Source organism: Furipterus horrens, unplaced genomic scaffold, assembly GCF_987537825.1.
Source record: "Furipterus horrens unplaced genomic scaffold, mFurHor1.1.pri manual_scaffold_3, whole genome shotgun sequence".
NCBI classification, from domain to species: domain Eukaryota; kingdom Metazoa; phylum Chordata; class Mammalia; order Chiroptera; family Furipteridae; genus Furipterus; species Furipterus horrens.
In genome coordinates, this window is record NW_028327173.1 from 36,480,178 (window position 1) to 36,505,939 (window position 25,762).

The 25,762-nt window shown below is 39.5% G+C and overlaps 1 protein-coding gene and 1 non-coding gene across 2 annotated transcripts in view; one reads left to right on the top strand and one right to left on the bottom strand.

The window, feature by feature from the left end:
- Positions 1-1,441: 1,441 nt before the first annotated feature.
- On the bottom strand, positions 1,442-1,548 carry LOC150014913 (U6 spliceosomal RNA). Its single transcript, XR_016510193.1, has one exon. It is a non-coding gene; the product is annotated as a U6 spliceosomal RNA (small nuclear RNA).
- Positions 1,549-2,922: 1,374 nt separating this feature from the next.
- The window catches only part of ZYG11A (zyg-11 family member A, cell cycle regulator), a 39,302-nt gene continuing 16,462 nt past the window's right edge, over positions 2,923-25,762 (top strand). The window contains exons 1-6 of the mRNA XM_090268271.1: positions 2,923-3,012; positions 9,773-9,938; positions 14,623-15,377; positions 20,160-20,300; positions 22,254-22,430; positions 25,336-25,400. Of these exons, the coding sequence (XP_090124397.1) occupies positions 2,923-3,012; positions 9,773-9,938; positions 14,623-15,377; positions 20,160-20,300; positions 22,254-22,430; positions 25,336-25,400 (1,394 nt within the window). The remainder of the gene's footprint in view (positions 3,013-9,772; positions 9,939-14,622; positions 15,378-20,159; positions 20,301-22,253; positions 22,431-25,335; positions 25,401-25,762) is intronic.

Below are 25,762 nucleotides of genomic sequence, written 5' to 3' on the forward strand. Positions count from 1 at the left end.
AATGTGTGGTTGCGTCTCATGCACCCCCAACTGGGGACCTGGACCACAACCCAGGCATGTGCCCTGACTGGGGATCAAACCATCGACCCTTTGGTTTGCAGGTCAGCGCTCAATCCACTGAGCCACACCAGCCAGGTCTGAATATATTTTGAAGATAGAGCCAACAAGCCCTGGCTGGGTAGCTCACTTGGTTAGAACATCATCCAAATAAATAAAGGCTGTGGGTTCAGTCCCCAGTCAGGGCACATACAAGAAGCAACCAACGAATGCATAAATACGTGGAACAAAAAATCCATGTTTCTCTCTCTCCCTCTTTCTCTCTAAAACCAAGTTAAAAAAAAAAAAATGAAGATAGAGCCAGCAAGATTTCCTAAAAGATAGGATATGGGATATAAGAATAATAGAGGTGTTAAAAATGATTTTCAAGGTTTTTGTCATAAACAGGTGTAAGAAAGGAGTTGCCCTATACTGAACTGGGGAAGACTGGTAGGAAGAGCAGGTTGAGGGGAGACTATCAGGAGTCTACTTATGGATACATTAAGGCCATTTAGATAACCAGGTGGGCATGTTGAATAGACGGCTGGCTATACTACTGTGAAGTTTAAAAGTGAGGTATAGGCTAGACATATAAAATAAGAATACATGAGCACATAGGCTGCTTTTAAAGTTATGAAACTAGATAAAATCACAAGTAAAAGCGAACGGGCAGAGAAGAGGTATATAAGTACTGATTCCTGTCTTAGACAAAGATTTGGAAGTCTGGGTGTTGAGGAATACAGAGGATGAGAAGGAACAGACCGATGAGGTAGGAGGCGTAGGGAAAGAAAGAAGAAAGAGGAAAGGATAGGGGAAGGAGGAGCAGGTGAAGATGTGTTCTGGAAACTAAAAAAAGAATTTTAGGGGAAAAAAGTGATCATTTAGGTCAAATGCTGTTGAACAGTCAAATAAGATGAGGAATGACTGACCATTGAATTTTGCAACTTGAAGGTTTGTTGACAAGAATGGTTTAGTGGAATGGCAGGGATGAAAGAAATTGGTAGGAGAAAACTTGGAGACAGCAAGCACAGACCACACTTTGGAGACGTTTTGCTGGAAAAGGTAGTAGAGGTATGAGGACAATACCTGAGTAGAGAAATTAGATCAAAAGAAGTATTCTTTTGTTATTTAATTAATGAAAAATATCAGCTTGTTTATATGCTAGTGGTAATAATCCAGAAAAGAGGGAAAGGATGATAATGCAGGAGACAAAAAGGATGTTGCTGAATGATGTCTCTGAACGAGCTGGAGGGGACGAGATTTAGTGCACAAATGCAGGGGTTGGCCTTAGAGACGAGCATAAATTGTTCAAAGTATTGGGAGGGAATGCAAAGACAAAGAGCCTCTACTGGTGGGTAGATGTGAAGTGGGAGTTTCGGATGTTCTTTTTTGATTTTCTTTCTTTCTTTCTTTTTAATGCTTCACAAATTTGCGTGTCATCCTTGTGCAGGAGCCGTGCTAATCTTTTCTGTATCATTACAATTATAGTATACATGCTGTCCAAGCCAGCACAACTGCTTTTCTTTTTTTCAGGGAAAGAGGAAGTTGAGAATTTGGTGGGGGAAAGTAGGTGTTGGAAGTTTGAGGACAGAGGAGAAGTTATGAAATAGTCCACTTAAAAAGAAAAAAGAATAGTGATTTGGACTGGGAGTTAGAAAACTCTATTTTGACTCCTAGATTTTCCACTCATCAAGAGGGTAAAATAATTTGTCTCTTCAACCTCTCAGGTGTTCAGTTTCTCTATGGATAAAATGGAGATAACTACAGCCCAGAATTTTTTCCTTTTTTTTTTTTTGTATCAGGAAAAATAAAAGAATAAATGTGAAAGAAAAGCATTTTGCGAAGTTATTTATACTGGAAAAAAATTTTAGCATTTGAATTCACTAATCAAGGACTTGCTCTGTAAGCATTGTCATGTGCTTTACATACATTATCTTATTTAATCCTCACCTTGACCTCGTGAGGAGAGGAATTCTCAATCTATTTTACTTCGTGAGGAGAGGAATTCTCAATCTATTTTACTTCGGGAGGTTGAGCTTCAGAGATGTTAAGAATGTTGCCCAAGGCTCCGAAGTCAGTAAGAAGGCGGAATGGCGATCTAATCTAGGATTCAAATCCGAGGCTCAGAACCATCCTTTTCCAAGACATATTTTCTTTTTGATTAAAGTGTCGTAATTTACTGCTTTCTTGGAACAGGTTATAAGGGTTTTCTTGGTACTTTTTAGGGAACAGGAAAACTTAATTTTGTATCCTTATGAGGTCAAAAGTGTTTTTGATATTTGAGCCATCCAATATCAGGAGTTGAAATATAACTGATATGAGAGGTGCTGTTACTAGATTTTTAGGAGAAAGGTCTTTAAAAAATATATTTTCAGGTATTAAAAATACATATTCTATTTCCCAAGTCTATAAGGGGGTCCGCAGGCATGCATGCCTCCGAGGGGCGACAGCAATGTGGTATCAATCCCTGAAGCGTAGGTTTGAGGAAGGTTGGGCTCACAGGGGTGAGTAGGAGTTTGCGCGAGTCTGGGGGCAGGATTAAGATAGGTCTTCTTGGTGTAGGGAGGTGGGGAGGGGACCATAGGGCCCTGATAGGGTGGAGTAGAGGACGGTCTGGGCGGGAGTGGAGAGGGCTCCTCCTGGGGGCGGGTCTGCGGCCGGCCGGACTCTGCGAGAGCGCGGGGTGAGGCTGCTGCGGTTGCGTGCGCGTCGCTACGCCGGGCGTTTCAAAACCTTGGCAGTCCGGATCGAACGGCGTCGGTGGTGCGCTCGCTGCCTGTGGACCCAGCGCTGCTCAACAGCCTCCTGGAACCAGCTTCACCTCCTGGGGACTTGGCCCCAGCTCGACGCCCGCTCCCTCCTCACGCCTCGTCGTCGGGATTTGCCATGGTTCACTTCTTGCACCCGGGACTCTCGCCCGTGATGATCGTCCCTCCGGACGCTCAGACGGATGCCCGGGGCTGCTACGTGGTGCAGGTGAGCACTGGGGCAGAGGGATAGGGCGGGGACGTGAACCTCGGCAGGACGCCGGGTGCCGGGAGAGCGTGCGAAGGCACTTGTTGGGTCGGCGAGTCGTTGGGGACGGTGCGAAGGCACTTGTTGGGTCGGCAAGTCGTTGGGGACGGTGCGAAGGCACTTGTTGGGTTGTGGGGCAGACGCGGAGTAAAGTCTTAAGTGGCTGAGCCCCTGCTAGACTCCCGTCGTCGCCGGGGAAGCGCAAACCTGAGGGGAGTTTCCTGCCCGGGACGTCCAAGCCTGCGGGCGGATCGCAAGGACCTTGCGCAGGTGAGTAGAGGCTCCGCGAGAACGAGTCCCGCCGCCCGCGTGACCTAGGACTGGTCCCCTGCTCAGGGCTGTAGACTCTGCTGTGTGGCGGTAGCTGCTTCACCGAGTGCTGTAAGTTAGACGTATGTGCTAAACACAGCGTTAGGGCTGGCCCGCAGTGGGCCGTGGTGCTTACTGTAATGAACCCAAATGCCCCACACCTCGCTGGTTTCCCCGCGTGCGTTCTGGGCGCAGTACTCGGCGCAGGCTTGACGCCTCGGCCCGGACTTCTTCACTAGAGTTTTCGCGTCCGGGGGCCGTAACCGGAAGAACCTGCTGAGCCTGGGTGGGGGAACTGGGAACCCCAAAGAATGAAATTCTTTCCATTTCACGTTTTTTTGTCTTTTAAACCTGGAATACTTTTTAAACTAAACTCTTGAGCAAAATGCAAACCAAAAGAGAACTTGGTGCCTACTGGTGTTTTAAATATATAAAATTTCTAAAGTAAATCCGATCATCGCTTTTTTGGTGGTGGTGGTGGGGTTGACATTATAATCTACATTTTACTGGTGTGTAGGGAAGTTGAGAACCCTGAAAATTAATTTGCTTATGAACTCGAACTTGTCATCAAGTGTTATATGTCAGTCTCCGCATTCTACATTCTACAACAAACACCCCAAGGACTACACTTAGAACTAAAATCTAGTGAGGACGCAACCCAAAAATTAGTACAGAGGGAAGGAAATATTCTGATTGAGGTTGTACTTGATTTACTAGGGCCTTGTTGCAGGCCGCAGTGCCCCGCAAAGACCCAGCCTTGACTCCTGTAGTGTACTCATTTGGACTTACTTTTTAAAAGCTGCTATATAATTTGTAAATACGTTTTGTAGCTAATTGAGAAACTGAGTTTTTAATTATGTACTAGCACAGTGTCTCAAGCATTTTTTTTTTTGTGCGTGTGTGTGTGCCTTGATTGGAATCCAAATGCAAGATTCTTTAGAAGAGATCAGATCAATCCATTTCCTTTTTAAAAAATTTTATTATTTATTTTTAGAGAAAGAGGAAGGAAGGGAAAGAACGGGAGAGAAACTTCAATGTGTGGTTACCTCTCGTGCGCCCCCAACTGGGGACCTGGCCTGCATCCCAGGCATATGCCCTGGCTGGGAATCAAACCAGCGACCCTTTGGTTCACAGGCCAGCGCTCTGTCCACTGAGGCACACCAGTCAGGGCCACAGAACAATCCATTTTCTAAGTCAGATTCCATGTACACTCATTTTCTTTGTTAGATTTTACATTACTTAATTTAAAAATTTTCTTTTAAAGATTTTATTTATTTTTAGCAAGAGGGAAAGGGAGAGAGAAAGAAAGAGAAACATCAATGTGTGGTTACCTCTCTTGCGCTCCCAACTGGGGACCTGGCCAGCCACCCAGCCACGTGCCCTGACTCACAATGGAACTGGTGACCTTTTGTTTTGTGGGATGATATCCAAACCCACTGAGCCACACTTAAGGGCTCTGTTTGCTAATATTGTTAAATGTTCTTACTTACGTCCATGTTTATGAGGGAAATTGCTCCTTAAAAATATTTTGTTTTGTTTTGGTATTAGGATAATGCTGGTCTCAAAAAATGAATTGGGAAATGTTTCCTATTATATATTTTTTAAGTTTGTGGAGGATTAATATTTATTACTTACGTGTTAATAGAAGTCACCAGTGATGTCTTTGAGAATTTAATTTCTTTGGGAGGAGGAAAGGTTTTTAATTGTGTGTATTTCTTGGGGAAGAATTTAATTATATATTTATAAAAGTGTCAATTAATCAAGAACCCATAGAATTCTTGAATGTGTATGCACTTACAGATTGTTTTTGTAATTTGTCTTTGAAGGAATTTACCCATTTCACCCGAATTATCCAGTTTATTGGCAAAATTGTTCATACAATTTCTTTATTATCCTTTAATGCTAATAGGATCTGTAATGATCACTCATTTGTTCTGGTTTTAATCATTTGTATTCTCTTTTTTTTCTTTTTCTTGGTCTTATACTGTACCTAGAGATTTAGTAATACTGCTTTTTAAAATAATTTATTTAGTTTTACTTTTGTTTTATTAAAAGGTTTTATTTATCTTTAGCGAGAGGGGAAGGGAGGGAGAAAGAGAGGGAGAAAAACATCAATGTGCAATTGCGTCTCATGCATCCCCAACTGGGGACCTGGCCTGCTACTCAGGCATGTGCCCTGACCGGGAATTGAACCAGAAACCTTTTGGTTTACTGGCTGGCACTCAATCCACTGAGCCACACCAGCCAGGGCTATTTTTACTTTTTAAAGATTTTATTTATTTATTTATTTTTAGAGAGGGAAAGGGAGGGAGAGAGGGAAAGAAACATCCTTGTGTGAGAGATACATCATCTGTTGCCTCCTGCACGCCCCCAGCTGAGTGACGAGGAGATAGCCAACCTAACAGGTGCATAGTTTAAAACACTGGTGATAACGATGTTCACAGACTTGACAGACATGATTAAGTATGACAGGGAAGAAATGAAGCCTATACTAAGTGAAGTGAAGAAAATTACATGAAACTAGTGGTGAAGGAAAGGAAACCTGCACCTGCAGACAGGTCAGCTCTCGATCCACAAGGCACACCAGCCATAGATTTTTTCTTTTTTTTAAAGAAGATTTTATTTATTTATTTTTAGAGAAAGAGGAAGGGAGGAAGACCAAAAGGGAGAGAAACATGAATGTGTGAAAGATACATTGAGTGGTTGCCTCTTGCACACCCCTCACTGGGTACTTGGCCCACAGCCCAGGCATGTGCCTGGACCAGGAATGTGACCTTTTGGTTTGCAGGTTGGTGCTTAATCCACTGAACCATACCAGCCAGGCCTAGTAATACTGTTAATCTTTTGGCTTTACTTTCTATCCATTGCACATCTGTATTTTTAAAATTAATTTCTTTTTTTATTTTTCAGTGTTAAAAAGACTTTATTTTTTAGAGCAGTTTTAAGTTCACAGTAAAATTGAGCATAAAGTACAGAGTTCCCATATGTCCCCTTCCGCCTCACGTGCATAGCCTCCCTCACTATTAACTTTCCCCACCAGAGTGCTGTTTTTTTAAAAGTAAATTTTATTGATTATGCTGTTATAGTTGTTCCAATCTTTTTCCCTTTGCTCCATTCTGTCCATTACCCCCCTTCCCTCTAGCAATCCCATCCTCCTAGTTCATGTCCATGGGTCGTGCCTCTAAGTTCTTTGGCTTCATCCTTTCCTATACTATTCTTAACATACCCCTGTCTATTTTGTACCTACCAATTATGCTTCTTAATTCCTGCACTATTTCACCTCATTTCATCTTCCATTTTGAATGAGAACCTTGCTAGGTAGAGTAGTCTTGGTTGTAGGCCTTTGTTTTTCATTGCTTGGAATATTTTTTGCTATTCCCTTCTGGCTTGTAGTGTTTCTGTTGAGAAATATGATGATAGCCTTATTGGAGCTCCCTTGTATATTGTTAGCTGTTTCTCTCTTGCTGCTTTTAGGATTCTCTCTTGTCTTTGCGTTTTGCCATTTTAATTATGATGTGTCTTGGAGTGGGCCTGTTTGGGTTCATCATCATTGGGACCCCCTGTTTTTCTATTATAGTTGTCCCATTTTTTCCCCATTGCTCTCTCCTTCTCCAGCCCCCACCGCCCCCAGTCAGTGCTCACCCTGTTGGCTATGTCTGTGGGTCATTTATACTAGTTCCTTGACTAGACCCTTCTCCTTCTTACCCCCTCTCCCACTTTCTGTACTAAAGTACCTGACTCTGTTGAGAGACTGGTAGTTTCTTCTTCTGGCCCAGCCTCCATTGGTTTTCACAGTCAGAAGTAATGTGGCTTTGTTTTCCTTGGCACTGGAACTGTGAGCTGTGTGATCTGATCTTGGGCTGTGATCGCTTCCCAGGTTTATAATGTATGACTGCGCTTTTCGCCAGGGTTACAGCCCCTGTGCCACTGCTGCCACCAGCCATGCCGCCACCTGCCACTGTGCCCCACCCACCATGCGGCACTACACTCTCCTCCCTAGCTCTACCCCTCCTACTTGTCTTGCTGAGTATTTCTTCTTTATTTCTTTGCTTGTTGAACTTCCATGTAGTTAGATTTTTGGGATCTTCTGGGTATTTTTTAGCTTGGAAGTGGTTGTAAATTCTTTCTTAGTGTGAGGGGAGACATAGTGTGTCTACCTATACCTCCATCTTGACCAGAAGTCAGTACTGTCTTAAATACACTTTTATATCTAGGAAGTGTGAAATTCCAAGGACCTTGGAATCTCATTCCTAGGTAACTACTCAAGAAAAATGAAATCTGTTCACACAGTTGTTTACACGAATATTTATAGCAGCTTTATTCAGAATTGTTCAAAATGTCAAATAATCCAAATACCCTTTGGTTGGTAAGTTTTAAAAATTGTGGTATATGTGGGGCATACTTATCAGCAATAAAAAGGAGTGAATTAGAAAAAAATTGCAACAACACAGATGAATCTCAAATACATATGTGAAGTGATAGAAGTTATCTTTGAAAGGCCTATATACTGTATGATTACATTATATATATGACATTTTGGTAAAGGCATAACTCAGAACACAGGTACGTGGTTACTTGGGGTTGGCGGGAGAGACTGTACAAAGGGATAGTAAGGGATTTTGGGGTGATGGAACGATATTCCTTTGTTCTGGTGATGGTACATGACTGTACTGTACACCAAAAAGTAATATTTTTTGCCATATCTAAATTATACTTCAATTACAACAAAAGAAAATAAATATGAGGAATGTGATTACAGCATGTATACTAAACTTGTTGGAAAAATTGGGTTATGAAGAGGATGTGGGGGTCAACAGATGGTTTCTTATTTTTAAGGCAAGTAATAGAGCAAAATTGTATGTTAAAATGACCCATTTGAAGAGAATTTGAAGATGTAGGTATGAATGAAGAAATAACAGGAGGGGCCAAGGCAAGAGGATGAAATTTAGCCAGCACGTGTGGAAGTGTTGGTTTTTGCAAGGATGTACACGTTTTCCACCTAAGAGGAGAATAAGGAGAAGATACAGGCAGTTTCCAAGTAAGTCTGACAGTGAGATGACCTCATTTTTCTCAGTGATGTGAATCATATTCTGATTTCAACATAAAATGGGTTTGAAGAATAAGTAGAAGGCATGAAAAAATTCTTGCCTGATGGAGACAGAGTGCTCTTTCTAAAAAGACCTTGTGGGATTTTCAGCTACTTAGAATTTGTTTCAAGTTAATGATTATGAATCTTCCCTCTCTTCATAGATGATTGGTTGCTGGGTATTGCCAACAACAACAACAACAAAAAAATGTAGATAGTGAAATTCTTCCAGGAATGGCATTTTGTCCATTGAGTATAATGGAGGAGGGAGCAAGGAGTTGAGGGTATTTGCAAAGGAGTAATTTGGACTTTGGATTATGGAGGGAATTTAATCATTTGGAAGTGGTGTGGAGATCAATGAATTATTGCATATTGAAGTCTTTGACAAAGATGGCAATCTCTATTTGGCTTATAACTGTCTCTTCTGTCTAATTCGTGCCTTTAAAATACTTGTTGAATGAACAAATCCATTTCTTCAAGGAGAAAGGGGCCATATACCTTTATAGTCTCACTTCTCTGTCAATTCTTACTCTCTTACAGCGCCCTGGGTGTAGCAGACATTGCGAACACTTAAAAAAATTTTATTTATTTATTTTTAGAGAGAGGGAAAGCCGGGGAGAAAGAGAGGGTAACACCAATGTGTGGTTGCCTCTTGTGCACCCCCAACTGGAGACCTGGCCAGCACCCAGGCATGTATGTGCCCTAACTGGGAATCCAACCAGTGACCCTTTCGTTTGCAGGCCAGCACTCAGTCCACTGAGCCACACCAACTGGGTGTGAACACTTTTGAATAGGCAGACCTTCTTATCCTCTGGCACATAGTAATCACTAATTATTACTCATTAAAAAAAATTTTTTTATAGGAGTCTATGTAAGCCAAACTGACAACAGGCTGGGAAATAAGATCTCAGTTCTCCCTGAATTAGTATTTGTTGAATGAATGACCATGTGATCTCTACTTGAATAGTCCCTATTGAAATTGTCAGATTTTTTTGTTGTATTCCCCACTAAACTGTTAGCTTCAAAAGGATTAGAACTAAATCTTACTTATCCCCGTATTTTCAGTGCATGGTAGAGAACAGATGGTAAGTGAAGGATTGAGAGGACTTATTTTTCAATGTACAATAGAAGCTACAACAGATGAAGTCTTCTATTTAGCTAACAGTTGGAATAAAGTGATTTCATTACTTACAAAACATTAATAGATTAAGGAGAATGTGTGTTTAGACATACACATCAAGTAGTTTGATGTATGGCATGACCATTTCTGTGTTGAATTTTTGTACATGTATTCTAACAAAGTTTGTTTGGGGGTTTATTTGCCAGGAGGAGGCATCTCCCTACTCTTTGGTCAACATCTGCCTGAACGTCCTGATTACTAACCTGGAGAAATTGTGTTCTGAAAGACCTGATGGGACACTATGCCTTCCGGAGAACTGGAGTTTCCCTCAGGAATTAGCTGATCGATTCCTTGGGATGATGACTTGGCAAGGTAATGATAAGGTTCCTTTATTGTGGTCTTTATAAACAGGCTTTACAGTTTGAAAAGCACTTTCACATGCAATTCCTATTTTGTTCCTCACAACAACCTAGTAGGAAATAGAGAAATTTTAAGCTATGCCTTTCCTTGGACACTATGTTCTAATAGTGCCAATTTACTTTAGGGTTGGTCTTTTTTTTTTTTTTTAAGTATATTTTATGGATTATGCTGTTACAGTTATCCCAATTTCTTTTCCCTTTGCTCCCCTTCACCCAGTACCCTCTTTCCCTCCAGCAGTCCTATCCCCCCTTAGTTCATGTACATGTGTCGTGCATATAAGTTCTTCGGCTTCACCCTTTCCTATATTATTCTTAACTTCCCCCTGTCTATTTTGTACCTACCAATTATGCTTCTTAATCCCTGCACCATTTCTCCCTCTTTCCCCTCCCAGCTGATAACCCTCCAAATGACCCCTATACCTATGATTCTATTCCTATTCTGGTGGTTTGCTTAGTTTGTTTTTATTTTTTAGATTCTGTTGATAGTTGTGTTTGTTATCATTTTAATATTCATAGTTTTGATCATCTTTTTCTTAAATGAGTCCCTTTAACATTTCATATAATAATGGCTTGGTGATGAACTCCTTTAGCTTTACCTTGTCTGGGAAGCACTTTATCTGCTCTTCCATTCTAAGTGATAGTTTGCTGGATAGAGAATCTTGGTTGTAGGTCCATGATTTTCATCACATTGAATACTGCTTACCAGTCTCTTTTTTGCCTGCAAAATTTCTTTTGAGAAATCAGCTCATAGTCTTACAGGAACCCCTTTGTAGGTAACTCTCTGCTTTTCTCTCTCTGCATTTAAGACTCTATCTTTAACCTTTGGCATTTCAATGATGATGTGTCTTGGTGTGGTCCTCTTTGGGTCTAGTTTGTTTGGGACTCTCTGTGCTTCCTGGACTTGTATGTCTACTTCCTTCATCAAATTTTGGAAGTTTTCCTTCATTATTTTTTCACATAAGCTTTCAATTTCTTGCTCTTCCTCTCCTGGCACCCCTATGATATGGATGTTGGCACATTTGAAGTTGTCCCAGAAGTTCCTAAGCCTCTCCTCATTTTTTTCAATTCTTGTTTTCTCATTCTGTACTGGTTGACTGTTTATTTCTTCCTTATGTTCCAAATCATTGATTTGAATCCCAATTTCCTTCACTTCACCATTGGTTTTGTGTGGATTTTCCTTTGTTTCACTGAGCCTCGCCTTTACTTCTTCCTGCTGCATTTATTGTACTCAAGCATATCTGTCATGTCTGTGAGCGTCTTTATCATCAGTGTTTTGAACTCATGTCTGTTAGGTTGGCTATCTCCTTGTTGCTTAGTTCTTCCACTGGAACTTTGATCCATTCCCTCTTTTGGGCCATACTTCTTTGTCTCCTCAACTTGACAGGCTCCTGTGTTTGCCTCTGTGTCTTAGGTAGAGCTGTCGCACATGTTACGTTGTAAGGGGCGGAGCCTTAGGTATTCGTCAGTGCTGGGTGACCCGTTTCACCACTTTAGGTGCTGTATGTGAGGGAGGGGTGTGAGTGGGAACAATGCCACTTGCTCAAACTCGCCTTTTTCCAGGCACTTCTCCCACTTCCCACGTAGGAATGGCGCCTCTCTAGCTGTTGCTCTGGCTGTGGTTCCCAGATGGGGTGGGTTGTGGACCTTCTAGGATTGTGGAAACCTCTAAATAAATGGATTGTGCTGAGAGACTGGCAATTTCCTCCTCCATCCCAACTCTACTGGTTCTCACAGACAGAAGCAATGAGGCTGTATTTTCCCTGGCCCTAGAACGGTGAGCCACATGGTCTGGTCTGGCCTCGCTCTGGGAGCACCAGGTGTCCCTCCCTACCTTTTTAATGTGTGACTGCGACCTCCACAGGCCCGCCACCGCTCTGCTGCTGCCACATTGCTTCATCTTCACCCCAGCTCCACCCCTCCTACCAGTCTGGATGAATATTTCTTCTTTATATGTTTGTTTGCTGGACTTTTCATGCAGCTCGATTTTTTGTAACTTCTGGTTGTCTCTAGTTTTGAGGTAGTTGTATTCCTTCTTCATTGTGGAGGGAGGCACTGTGTGTCTTACCTATGCCTCCATCTTGGCAGGAAGTCCCAGGATTGTTCTGAATAATCTGCTGTTCTATGCCTCCATGTCTTTGACATGTTATTCCAACCTCCACCTTCCCCCTGAAAAAATGATATTTAGTCTTTAAAACTTTACCCAAAGTTAATCTCATCTGTACTTATTCAGTACCTGGTATGAATCAATACTGCAGACATTTAAGTTCTCTAATGACTGTAAGAATTTGTGTGTGTGTTTTGGTCATGGTAGAGCATTTCAGATAGTGCATTGTGAGAGATTTGAGTCGATCCTTACATGTAAGGAGTGCAGAGATGTCAGTGACCAGAGTATTGGAGATACTCAAGCTATCCAATTTGGGTAACTGAGAAACATTAGCCAGGTCTTCACTTACTACTTATCTTGTTCTTTTTTATTGAGTGAGGTTGATAAGGATAAAACTGGGCCCTGGAGTCCAAATGGCTTTGATTCTTCTTCTTCTTCTTCTTTTTTTTTATATATGCTTTATTGTTTATGCTATTACAGTTGTCCCAGTTTCTTTTCCCTTTTTTCCCCTCCACCCAGTGACCCCCCTCACTCCAGTTGTCCCCCCACCCCTTAGTCCATATCCCTTGGTAGTGCATATAGTTCTTCTCAACATCTTCCTATCTACTCCACTCCCTGCTACTATGCTTCTTAATTCCTGTACCATCTCCCTCCCTTCCCCCACTTCCACCTCCCTGCTGACCTACCCCCAAAATGTTCCCTATACCTATAATTCTTTTCCCACTCTTGTTGCCTACTTACTTTGTCTTTGTTTCAATTCCCTAGCTTCTGTTGTTGGTTGTTGTGATACAGTTTTCATTTTAATATTAATAAGTTTGATTCTCTTTCTCCTAAACAAGTCCCTTTAACATTTCATATAACAGTGGTTTGGATCTGATGAACTCCTTCAGTTTTACTTTGTCCTGGAAGCACTTTCTCTGCCCTTCTATTCCGAATGACAGCTTCGCTGGATAGAGTAATCGTGGTTGTAGGTTTTTGCTTTTTATTACTTTGAATATTTCTTGCCAGTCCCTTCTTGCCTGCAGAGTTTTTTCGAGAAATCAACTGATAGACTTATTGGAATCCCTTTGTATGTAATTCTCTTCTTCTGTCTTGCTGCTTTTAAGAGTCTCTCTTTATCCTTAATTTTTGACATTTTGATTATAATGTGTTTTGGTGTGGTTCTTCCTGGGTCCAGTTTTTTTGGAACTCTCTGTGCTTCCTGGACCTGTAAGTCTATTTCCTTCCCCAAGTTAGGGAAGTTCTGCTTCATCATTTTTTCACATAGTTTTTCAATTTCTAGTTCTTCTTCTTCACCTTCTGGCAACCCTGTGATTCGGATATTGGCCTGCTTATAGCTGTCTGATAAGTTTCTGAGCCTCTCCTCATTTTCCTCACTTTCTGTTTCCTCTTTCTGCACCGGTTGACTGTTTTTTCCTTCACTATGTTCCAATTTTTTGATTTGTTCCCTGGTTTTCTTGCCCTCAACACTAGTTTCGTATGTGTTTTTGTTCATTTCAGCAGGACTGGCCTTCATTTCTTCCCCATCTTGTTTAAGATATGCTGTTAGGTCTGTAAGCATTTTTATAACCAAAGCTCTGAACTGAGCCTTAGAAAGATTTCCTATCTGCTGCTTTGTTAGATTAGATATTTGCTGTCTGGTCAGCTGTGTCACCGGGATCTCTATCACAATCTGTGCCATCCTGACCGTTTTGTGTTTACCTTTGCTTTCTGAGCAGGTCTGTCACACCTTCTGCACTATAGGGGGCAGAGCCCTGTGTACTCTTCACAACCAGGCAACCCGTCTCACCACATTGTGGTGTTTTCTGCGGGGGGTGTGGGTCCAAGATGGATTCCTGCCGTTCACTCTCTGCTGAGAGACCAGGAGCCTCCTCCTCTGTCCCCACCCCCTCTGGGCCTCAGAGTCCAAGGCAATGGAGGTCTGCCTTCCCCGGCTTTGGAATCGCAAGCTGATGGGTCTGGTCTACAGCCCAGGGTGCTCCCCAGGTGCTTCTTGCCTCCCCCTAAATACGGGTGTCTGTGCTTCCCTTGTCCTGCCTCTGTCCCTGCTGGTGCCACGGACAGCACTGCTTGAACTCTCCTCCCCGGCTTTGCCCCTCCTACCTCTCCGGTCAAGCACCACTTCTTTATAACTTTATACATTGGACTTCCATTTATTTTCTGGAAATTCTGGTTATTTCTGGTTTTGTGGTAGTTGTATTCCTTCTTAGTTGTGGATGGAGATGGATCGTGTCAGTCTAGGCCTCCATCTTGGCCGGAAGTCCAGCTTTGATTCTTGATTGTTGCACATATTTGGGCCTTGAACAAATTACTTAACTTCTTTAAGCTTCAGGTTTTTTTAAATAGAATCATTGCAAAGAGTAAATGATATAATCTGAGTAAAAGGTTTAGAACAGTGTTTGGCACAGAGTAAGCAGCAAATATAGTCATTGTTGTCGTTACTAGCATCCGTCATAATTCATTGGTCATAGTGCCTCCTGGAAGAGGCTTGAGATTTAGTTATAATTAAAAACTTGTTTTGGTTCTTTTGTAGGCAAGCTGACAGATAGAACAGTGAGCATTTTTCAAGGCAACCAAATGAAACTGAAGGTGGTCAACATTCAAAAAGCTAAAGTCTCTACAACTGCATTCGTAAAAGCTTTCTGCCATCACAAAGTCACTGAACTGGATGCTACTGCAGTGCACAGTGACCTCTCAATCCCAGACATCATATGTGGACTCTGCAGCAATATCTGGATCCAGCAAAACCTCCAATGTCTCCTGTTGGACTCGACAAGCATCTCTCAAGATTCAAGACTACGGTTCCAAATTGGTCAGCTCACTGGTCTTCGTGTTTTAAGTGTTTTCAATGTTTGTTTTCATAGTGAAGACCTGGCTGATGTTTCTCAGTTACCCAGACTGGAAAGCTTGGATATCTCCAATACTCCGATCACTGACATCTCTGCACTCCTTATTTGTAAGGATCGACTCAAATCTCTCACAATGCACTATCTGAAATGCCTGACCATGACCAAACCACAAATTCTTGCAGTCATTAGAGAACTTAAATGTCTGCTTCACCTTGATATTTCTGATCACAGGCAACGCCAGTCAGATCTAGCTATTCATTTGCTACAACAGAAGGATATTCTGCCTAATATTGTGTCGCTGGATATTTCCGGAGGCAGTTGCATCACCGATGGAGCTGTAGAACTGTTTATACGGCAGCGGCCTATGATGCAATTTGTGGGACTGTTGGCTACGGATGCTGGTTATTCTGACTTCTTTACTACAAAGCAAGGCTTGAGGGTTTGTTCTTATCTGAAATGTTTGTTTCATTTGTTCAGAGCATTATTAAGTTTTTGTTGTATATCTGAATCTAGGTATGAGGGTTACAGAGACAGATAAAAAATCTTTGAGGAATTTCACAGTTAATCATGGTGTAGCTACTATGTGGTAGGTTGTAGAAATATAATCTTAAACAAGATATAATCCCGACCTCCATGTGTTCTAGTCTAGCTTCAGAATGATGCAGTGCAGTCATTTATACATCACCTCTTGTCTGCCAGACATCATATTTTGTACATGGTTTTCTATTTTAATCCTTTCATTTTACAGTTGAGGGAATGGGAGCTCAGGAAGGTGAAGCTACTTATCCTCAATCAATGAACTATTAAATGGTATTGCTAGGATTTTTATGCAAATCTTTGTGACTCTAAAACTTGTGTTTTTCAACTCTACTAACAGCTAAATATAATTAGTAAGGCAGGTGATCAACATGGTTAACATAATTTTTAGTGAAGGTATGACACAAAACAATTCTAAAAGAGCCTTTGAAAAAGTTTTGGCCCTGGCTGTTGTGACTCAGTGTATTGATCACCGGCCTGCGAACCAAAAGGTTACTGGTTCGATTCCCAGTCAGAGCACATGCCTGGACTTATGGGCCAGGTCCCTGGTTGGGGGCGTGTGAGAGGCAACCACACATTGATGTTTCTCTCCCTTGCTTTCTCCCTCCCTTCCCCTCTCTCTAAAGATAAATAAAATCTTTAAAAAAAAGTTTTGAATGTTGTTGGAAGAAGTTTATAGCCTCTCATGGTGCTATTTTTAAAGCCACATATATTTAAATATTTATGTTAAAAATACTTCTTTTTTAAAACATTGCTTCTTTTTCTTAATTGTACATTTTAATCACTTTGGAATCTTTTAAATATACTGATACTTGTGACCCATCCCTGACAGATTCTGATTTAATTGGTTTGGGATATGGCCTGAATGTCAAGATAAGATCTTATTTTATATTATTATTTTATTTATTTTTATTTTTTCCATTACCATTTAGTCCCCTTATATCCCCGTAACCCCACAGTCACCACACTGTTGTCCATGTCCATGAGTCCTTTTGGGTGGACAAGATTTTAAAAGCTCCCAGTAATTCCAATGGACAGCCAAAGTTCAGAAGCACTGCTTAAAAAGAACGCTTTATGATTACACCTTATGTAATTCATCCTAGGATGAGAGAGTAAAGTGATTTGTAGTCATTAGTTGTTTTTACATCTTACTCCTTTAATTTGAAAACAGCAATTGTTGTATATTAAAGTCCTCTTAATTTTCTGGCATTTCTAATGAAGATGGAAGCTACCAGTTACATCATTAGGCTTGAAATAGAGATATAGTTTGAACTTTCAAATTAAATATGTATAGTAGAGAATCGTTTATCAAGAATGTACATCTAAGCCTGTTTAAGATTAATAGTGTTTAATATCACAGTGATCCAAAGATTACAGTTATAAAAAAATAGATTTTAGCACTCAAATACTTGGTGAATACAATAATATGGGACAAGTGCTGGACTGTAGTTAAGATGCTAACTACCAAGGCAGGTACAGCAACAGAAAATGGGAAGTTTTGTTTCAGTAAACTTATCAGGAATATATGGCATCATAGTTTATATTGAAAGTTTTAAATTATGCATTATGTGTAGTGTTGGATATTGGGAGATGGAGAGGAGAGACCACAATCTTCCCATTACTAAGGAACTATAAAGATCTTCAAAGATCTTACTTAATGCAGCCTTATGTGGAGTGTAAGTTATGGGAAGTTTAAAAGGTGTGTTTTAGAAAACCTTTTACTTAATAGAAATACCTATCTTGCAAATTAGATGCAAAATATACTAAGTATTTTTGTTGTTCGGGTTGATAAAAAAGTTTGCTTACATTAAAATAGATAAAATTAAATGTTAGTAAAAGCCTTGAAACAGAATAAATGTGTAAATTCTTTCACCCCAAGTTAAAATTGGAAATATGTACATACTTAATTACTTTAAAATGAGTGAATAAGAGGTACAAATTTCCAGTTACAAAATAAATAAGTCAAGGAATATAATGTACAGCATAGAGAATATAGTCAGTATTATGCTAATAACTTTATATACTGTCAGATGGTTTATTAGACTTATTGTGATGATCACTTCATTAGGTATATACATGTTGAATAACTGTCATACACCTGAAACTAACATAATATTGTATGTTAAATATATTTTAGTAAATTAGAAAAAATTAAATGGGCAGAAAGGGCACCCAGTGTTAGTATTAAAAACCATGGAACATTTTCATTTGCTAGGAAATTCTCATTGATCCACTGGTGGAGTGTAACACAGATCCCTTAGGAGGATTGTTCTATAATAGCATCTCCAGGAAGCTGAGGAGAGAGGAAGCCAACAGCTATCTATCTGGTCTCCTGTTTGGTCTTTTTTTTTTTAAAGATTTTATTTATTTACTTTTAGAGCGAGGGGACGGGAGGGAGAAAGAGAGGGAGAGAAGCATTGATCACACACTCCCAATCAGGGACTGGTCAGCAACCAGGAATCGAACTAGTGCCTCTTGGGTTTGTGGGATAACACCCAACCCACTGAGCCACACCAGCCAGGGCTCTTGCTGTGGCTTATCCTTTGTTTCACCTCTTACATCTGAATGATCACAAAACATTCTATTGTATTTTTTTTCATTACCATTTATCCTCCTTATATCCCGCTGCCCCGGCAATCACCACATTTCTGTCCATGTCCATGAGTCCTTTTTTCCTTTTTGCTCAGTCCCTCCACCCACTAACTGCACAGCCCCCACCCCAAAGCTGCCCACCTAGAATATAGCCTTTGTTTAGATTCTTAATAATTTGTGGGTCCTTGGTCAGTTGATGTATGTATAATACTTTTTATTCACGTATTTATTAATATCCATTTACTTTTCTCCATCACCATTTGTTCCCCCATACCCTCCCCCACCTTCCCTTCCCCCGTCCCCTGTTGTCCTTGTCCCTGAGTTCTTTCTCTTATGCTCAGTCCTTCTACCATCCCAGCCCCCAGCTTCCCCTGACAGCTGTCAGCCTGCTGTCTTTCCATGAGTCTCTGTTTTGCTTGTTTATCAAACTCCACATATGAATGTATAATACTTTAAAAATTGTTTCAAAATAATTTTTAACTTGCCAATTACTAATTTGAAACATTTTGCTACATTTGGATTGTCATATCTGCTCTCTATACACACAATTTTTTAAGAACCATTTGAGAGTAGGTAGCACATTATACCCCAGGTAACTTGGTGGGTTCTTTCAGTGTAGTGAATCAGGTCTTTTTATATCTCTGAAAACTTCCCCTTGATGGTAGTTTTAAGTATTAGTTCATTTGTCGCCGAGGAACTTCATATGTATGTTGGATCTTTGCCTTTTTTTGATATCAACACTCAATCTTACTTTTTTTACTTTTAAAAATTTCATTTTTTTTTACATTTCTTAGTAAATTTTAATTTAAATCCTTCTTTGAGCACCTTGTAACTTAGTTTTTACATTTAATAGGATTTTGTCTTTTTCTTTCCTGAATTTAATGAATCCATCATCTTTCTATGTGTTTTTTTTTTTTCACATCCCAAAATGCTAATTGAGAATATTTAATTCCATTTAAACTGCTGTGTTAACAGTTTCCTTCTCATTTGTTGGTTTATAGGAAGAACTTCAGCTTTTTAAAAAATGTTCTTACAGGAACTTTTCATGGAATTGATTTGTATCTTTTTATTTATTGGCCTTTGTGGGGTCCTAATTAAAAGGCACTCCTATCGATTTAGTGATTGAGATTTCTTCAGTGGATGATGATGTTAATTACTTGGGCATGGTGAAGTGAAGAAGAGCTTATTTTTCTTTTCATTTTTCATGATCCTGAAATTTCCCTCCCTCCCTCCCTTCTTTTCTTCCTTCCTTCCCCCCTCCCTTCCTCTTCTCCTCCCTCTCTTCCTCTTCCTTTTCCTTCACTACCCAAGAAGACTGAGAACTGGGTCATGTCTAGTTTCATTTACATTACTTGATCTTATGGTTTGGATCAGGAGGGTACCATAGACTTTTTGAAATTATATTTCAGTGGTAGCAAGGAAGAATTACATTAATATTAAATAAATAAACAAGTAAAAACAATACTACTAAAAAAGGTCAACTCCTTTTTCATTGTAGTTATTTTCTGTGGCCTTTTTGTCTTTTTTAAAAATTATTTATTTATTTTTAGAGAGAGGGGAAAGGAGAAAGAGAGGGAAAGAAACATTCACTTGTGCCCCCAACCGGGGACCTGACGTGCAACCTAGTCATGTGCCCTGACTGGGAATTGAACCAGCGACACTTGGCTCGCAGGCTGACACTCAGTCCACTGAGCCACAGCAGCCAGGCTTTTTGTCTTTTATTGTCTTTGTTTTATTGAGTACTTAGAAGACATGCATTCATGGTTACTGGTGGTTTAAAAATTTACATGCTACTCATTCAGTTGAGATGTTCACTGTAATATAGTTATAGGGAGAATGGTATTTGAGTCTGGCTTCTCTACTTAGTTGGTTTGTTACATTTAGCAGCATACTTAGTCTCTCTGGACCCATCTGTCAAAAGGAGGTTGAGGAGAACATTTACTTAGAATTATGACTGAATGAGAGCAACTTTGTAAAGTAGCACCTGGAAAATTTAATTGGACACTTATTATTGTTTCAGACATTTGAGGCCCTTAAAGCCTGTGCTTGCAGATATACAGTGAAACCTATTGGTAACGTCTTTGCTTTTCAGGTTGCTGGAGGAGCCAATATAATTCAGATTTCAGAAGCATTGAGCCAGTACAGAAACAGGTCCTGTTTTATGAAGGAAGCCCTCTACAGGCTCTTTACAGAGACGTTTTCAATGCAGGTAACCATGCCTGCTATTTTAAAGGTAAGTAAGTATACCTCAGAAAAGTAGTTTTTATTATTACTTCTTATTTGATTCAATTAAACTTGTCCTCTAGACACATTTAATACAGTAACTTGAATACCTCATTCTATGGAGAATCAAAATGCCTTTATATCCATTTATCCCCCCCATGCCCTTTGCCATCTCCACCCCCCCCTCTTCCCTGCAGTGACCACATTGTTGTCTGTGACATCAGTTCTTCTCCTTTTTTGCTCGAACCCTCCTAACCCCGCCTTCCCCCGATTTTTACATTCAGCTTGAGAAGGGGATAATAGGACGTTGGCACTATTCTGCTAAATAGGACTTATTTATCTATAAACATGAATTCACTTTGCCCTAAATGTTGTCTATTTATTTATTCATTTACTCTTTAAACTCTTAACATCTGGTTTTTCTGAAAGAAAACAGTAACAGTATCACCAATAAGAACAGAACAAAATAACAATAACTGAAGGTGCCCAAATCTCCCATTTAAAGTATTTTGTAAGTGAAGTAAAATTACCAGTATTAATAGGGCCAGACCTTGCTTTGCTTTATGGAAGGGTGAATTTATTTTAAATTTAATTGGAAGTATTAAGTAGTTTGGGAAAGAAAAGTGCAATTACTTAACTGAAATGTGAAAATAAAGTCTTAAAGTCACTTTGTCTTTTTTTTTTTTTTTTTTTTTGTAATTCTTTGAAGTTCACTAAAAATAATGACTTTTTGTACCATGGAGATTAGATTTAATTCATAATTTAAAAGCAGTACTATATTAAGAAAAAAACTCAAGACCTTTGTTTCCCTTCTATAAGAAGATTAAATTAGATGTTCAAAAAGTTCTTTTCATATCTAAGAATCTGATTTTTGAAAATCATGTTTCTTTTGGTTTCTACATCTTTTAAGTTGCAGATAATGCTAACCTAATGAAATCCTAAGAGTAGTTTAGCAGTGTAGAAAGAGTCATTTTAATTTTCCATAGTAAAAGTAAATGTATCCCAGGTCTGTCTCTAGCCTCCATGAGTTCATGCAGCTGTCAGGGTGAGGGTCTCTAGTCTCTTAAAATCATGGTTATGTGAGTATCAGCAGACCTGTCACTGAGATGGGTAGGGATGATTATCCCTACTTCATAGACAAAACAGATCACATTCTTCCTTAATGTTAGAGCAGGTATGGTCTAAGTGTGGCACAACACCTTCTTTTTACATTTGTGTTCTAAGTCTTCCATGTAGCGTTCTGATGTTATGTTTACCACTTTTCAGATTCAGGTTTCTTCCTCCTCTGTTGGTGGATTCCATCCCTTTGTCCACCTTGTGTTTTTCCCTATCACTTTCCCCTTTCCTACCCCCACCTCCATCTACTTCTGATATCCTACCTGAGACCCTTGCCTAAATGTGCTCTTAGAATTAAGCTCTTTGATATGTTAGAAATAATTGCTCCCTCCATAACTACCTTAGGCAGTATGTTATACATTTTTTACGGTGCTTTTTGTTTGTTTGTTTCATGTTTTGACATCTTTTACAATGTTACTTGTTTGTTTTTTTGTTTTGTTAAATGTTTTTCTATTACAGGTGTCCCACTTTTTCCCCCATTGCTCCCCCCAACCCTGCCTACCCCTACAACGTTACTTGTTTACATACCTATTTCTCTCACAAGGTTTTATGCTAAGGAAGGGTATAAGTGATTCATGTTTGACAATGCCTTTTATGGAATGGGCCTGAGTAAATGATTATGAAGTCACAGATAAGAAAACGGTGGTCCAGAGAAGGTAAGTGACTTGCCTGAAGTCACACAGCTATTTAATGGCTGCATTTGGATTAGAAGGTATTGCTGGTATTCTAAAAATAAATGCCGAGGATAGGGATAATCTCTCCCAATGAGCAAATATTTTTGCTAACACAAGACGGTATAAAGAATGCTAATGTTGTCATAAGCCACTAACAACAAGTTTATCTTAAGCTTGTGGCTATAGGAATGAGGAATCATCCATTGGATTTGCCAGTGCAGTTCACAGCCAGTGCTTGTGCCCTCAACTTAACACGCCAGGGCCTGGCCAGAGGAATGCCTGTTCGTCTGCTGTCAGAGGTCACCTGTCTACTTTTCAAGGCTCTGAAAAATTTCCCCAATTACCAGCAGGTAATTTAAATTAAATACTTAATTCTGCTTCTTACTTTGGGACAAATATATGAAAACTATATTATTTAGTTCTGATTTTTCATCCTACCTGAGAGAGAGAATGAAGAACAAGAGAGACTAGATAAGGAATTTTTTTGTTATAGAAAAAATAGGAAATATGGATAAACAATATGGTTAAAATTTCTCAGAAACCAGTTACCCAGAAACATCTATTAACACTTTTGTTACATCCTTGTAGGCTTTACATTATATGTGCAAATCAAATTGAATTGAATCTTAGATTTAAATATAAAGTTAAAACCATAAAACTTCTAGAAGAAAACATAGGAGAAAATATTTGTGACCCTATAGTAGGCAAAGTTTTCTTAGAATGCAGAAAAACACACCATAAAAGAAAGATAAATTAGAATTAAAAAGAATTAAACTCAGACACACTGAAAACATTAAAAAATGAAAAGGTAATCCATGGGCTGGGAAAGATTTAATTTTACCGGATAGGGAAAAAGTAGATTTACAGTTTTGAGCACATGAAACAGTTTATCCTTGATTATTACTTACTAATTATTGCATTATTTTCCATACAAACAACTGTAAACCTGCTTTTACCCTACCCTATATATATGACAAAAGTCTTTTATCTAGTATATCAAGTACTCTTTTTTTAAAAGATATTTTATTTTTATTTATTTCTTGTTGTAGGTTTCTTTTTATTTTTAATGATTTTAGAGAGTAAGTGAGAGAGAGGGGAACATCAATTTGTTGTTTGACTCATTTATGCGTTCATTGGTTGATTCTTGTATGTACCTTGATTGGTGATTGAACCCACAACCCTGGCATATCTGGACGATACTCTAACCAACTCTTAATTCAGTAACATGAGACAAACCAATTTTTAGAAAAGCCAAAAAATTTGGAAAGACGTTTCACCAAAGAAGATATGCAGATGGCAAATGAGCACATGAAAAGATGCTTAGTATCTTCAGTTATAAAGGAGTGTAGATTAAAACCACAATGAATTATTACTACACAATCCCTAAACTGGTTGAAATTAAAAGACTCTCAATACGAAGTATTGGTAAGGATGTGGAGCATCTGAAATTGTCATTTAATGATGTTAAGATACAACTACCAGTTCAGCAGTATTATAGTTTCTTTAAAAGTTAGACATACCCTTCTGTACTACCCAGTCATTCTACTTATAGGAAAATGAAAGCATATATCCACATAAACACTAGTACACAAATGTTCATAATATCTTTATTCATAATCACCCAAAACTGAAAATTTACCAAATGTCCAACAACATGTGAATAGATAAACAGATTGTGATATATTCATATGAGGAAATACTATCTGGCAGTACAAAGGAATGCAGTATTGATTGAAGTATATAGATGAATCTCAAAAACATCATATGCTAAGCAAAATAAACCAGACACAAAGAGTAGATACTATATGGTTCCATTTATGTGGAAACTTAGAACAGATTAACTTGTGATGACAGAGTAATTTTTCTAGGGCTAGGGTTTGTGAGGTCAGGATTGATTAGAAGGGACAAAGTGGAATTCTTTGGGGTGACAAAGTTTTTTTCTTGATTGTGGTGGTGGTGGGTGGGGGTCATGTTGGAAGGGAGATAGTGGTTACTCAGCTATATAAATTTGTCAAACTAATTGTGTGTATTTAAATTGGAAATTGATTTTGTTCTGTTTTTAAAGATTTCATTTATTTTTAGAGGGGAAAGGAGGGAGAAACAGAGGGAGAAACACAGGGACTGGCCCACAACCCAGGCACATATCCTGACCAGGAATCAACTGGCAACCTTTCGGTTTGCGGGATGATGCCCAGCCCACTGAGCCACACTAGCCAGGGCTGGAAACCGATTTTGAAAAATACAATAGGGAGGTGGTTTTCCCTCATTTAAATATTTTTTTTATGTCCCTCTTTCTTAAAATGTTGGAAGATCCTTCTCAATTCAGTCTTTTAAAAAATATATATTTATTTTTTTTTTAGAGTGAGGGGAAGGGAGGGAGAAAGAGAGGAAGAGAAACATCAATGTTTGGTTGCCTCTCGTGCATCCCCAATTGGGGACCCAACCCGCAACCCAGGCATGTGGCCTGACTGGGAATTGCACTGGCAACACTTTGGCCCACAGGCTGGCGCTCAATCCACTAAGCCACACCAGCCAGGGCTCTCAATTCAGTCTTAATTCCTGTGTAGCAGTCATCAGAGATGAATAACAACTGCCCTGATAAGAGGGCATGAAGTAATAGAACAACAATTAAAAAAAAAAAAGGAAAAAAAGAGGGCATGGATTCTCCAGTTGGCCATAATTCCTACCACTGCCCTGTTGTTTGGCACTCGGTTCTCTTCACTTGTTTATCTTACTGCCTAGGCTCTGTTGGTGTTTCAGGTTTCTACCCCTACCTCTCGTACATTATCCTTTTGTCATACTGGCCTACTCACGGCCCTTCAAAAACATTTATATTTCTCTATTCCTATAGCTTTTCCAGGAGGCTGCCTCTTTTTCTTTCCTATCTATAAAGGCCCAGTTCAGCCCCTACCAATCTTAGGTAGAAGAAAGAAGCTCTAGCATAGTTAGGTATGAGATATGGTAAAGACATTTGTCCTTTAGTAGGTGGGCTAGGCTTCAGGTAATTGTTTGGGACTGACATACATGAGGCCACTCCATTCTCCACATATACCCCTCTTTGCCAAAAAAGGGAAGAGTAATTGTTCTTTAGGCAAAGGTGCATGTCACCAAGTTTATTGGTAAGGTTAAATGAAGAACTTGGAGAGAGCCAAGTACACAGAAGAGTTCATACGTAGCCCCTTCCAAATACTCAGAACCTTTACTTAGAATTGAGTACATATTTACTCAGAATTAATTTTCTTTATTCCCTTAAAGTTACAGAAGAATTGTCTTCTCTCCTTAACCAATTCCAGGATTCTTGTGGATGTTCCATTTGACAGGCAAGTAAAAAAGTTGGTCATTTGATTTTGGGGAGCTGACCCGTATTACTCTGAGCATTGTTGGCTTTTTGGGTTATAATCTTAGCAAGTGTCTGATTAAGACTGGGATAAGGTGTTTGGGGAGAATGCTCTGTTGAGCCACTTCCACAGAGGTGAATAGAAGTAACCTGCCTGCAGATGTTTTCCAGAGTAGTCAGATCAGGGGCTCCAGAGAATCAAACATACTTGGATTCAAGTCTTGGCGCTTTTATTATATTTGTCCATAAGTTTTCTTGTTTGTAAAATAGTAACTCTTATGAGGATTAGATATAGTGATATTTGTAAAGTACATAAAGCAGTGCCCAGTTTAAGAAGTACAGACT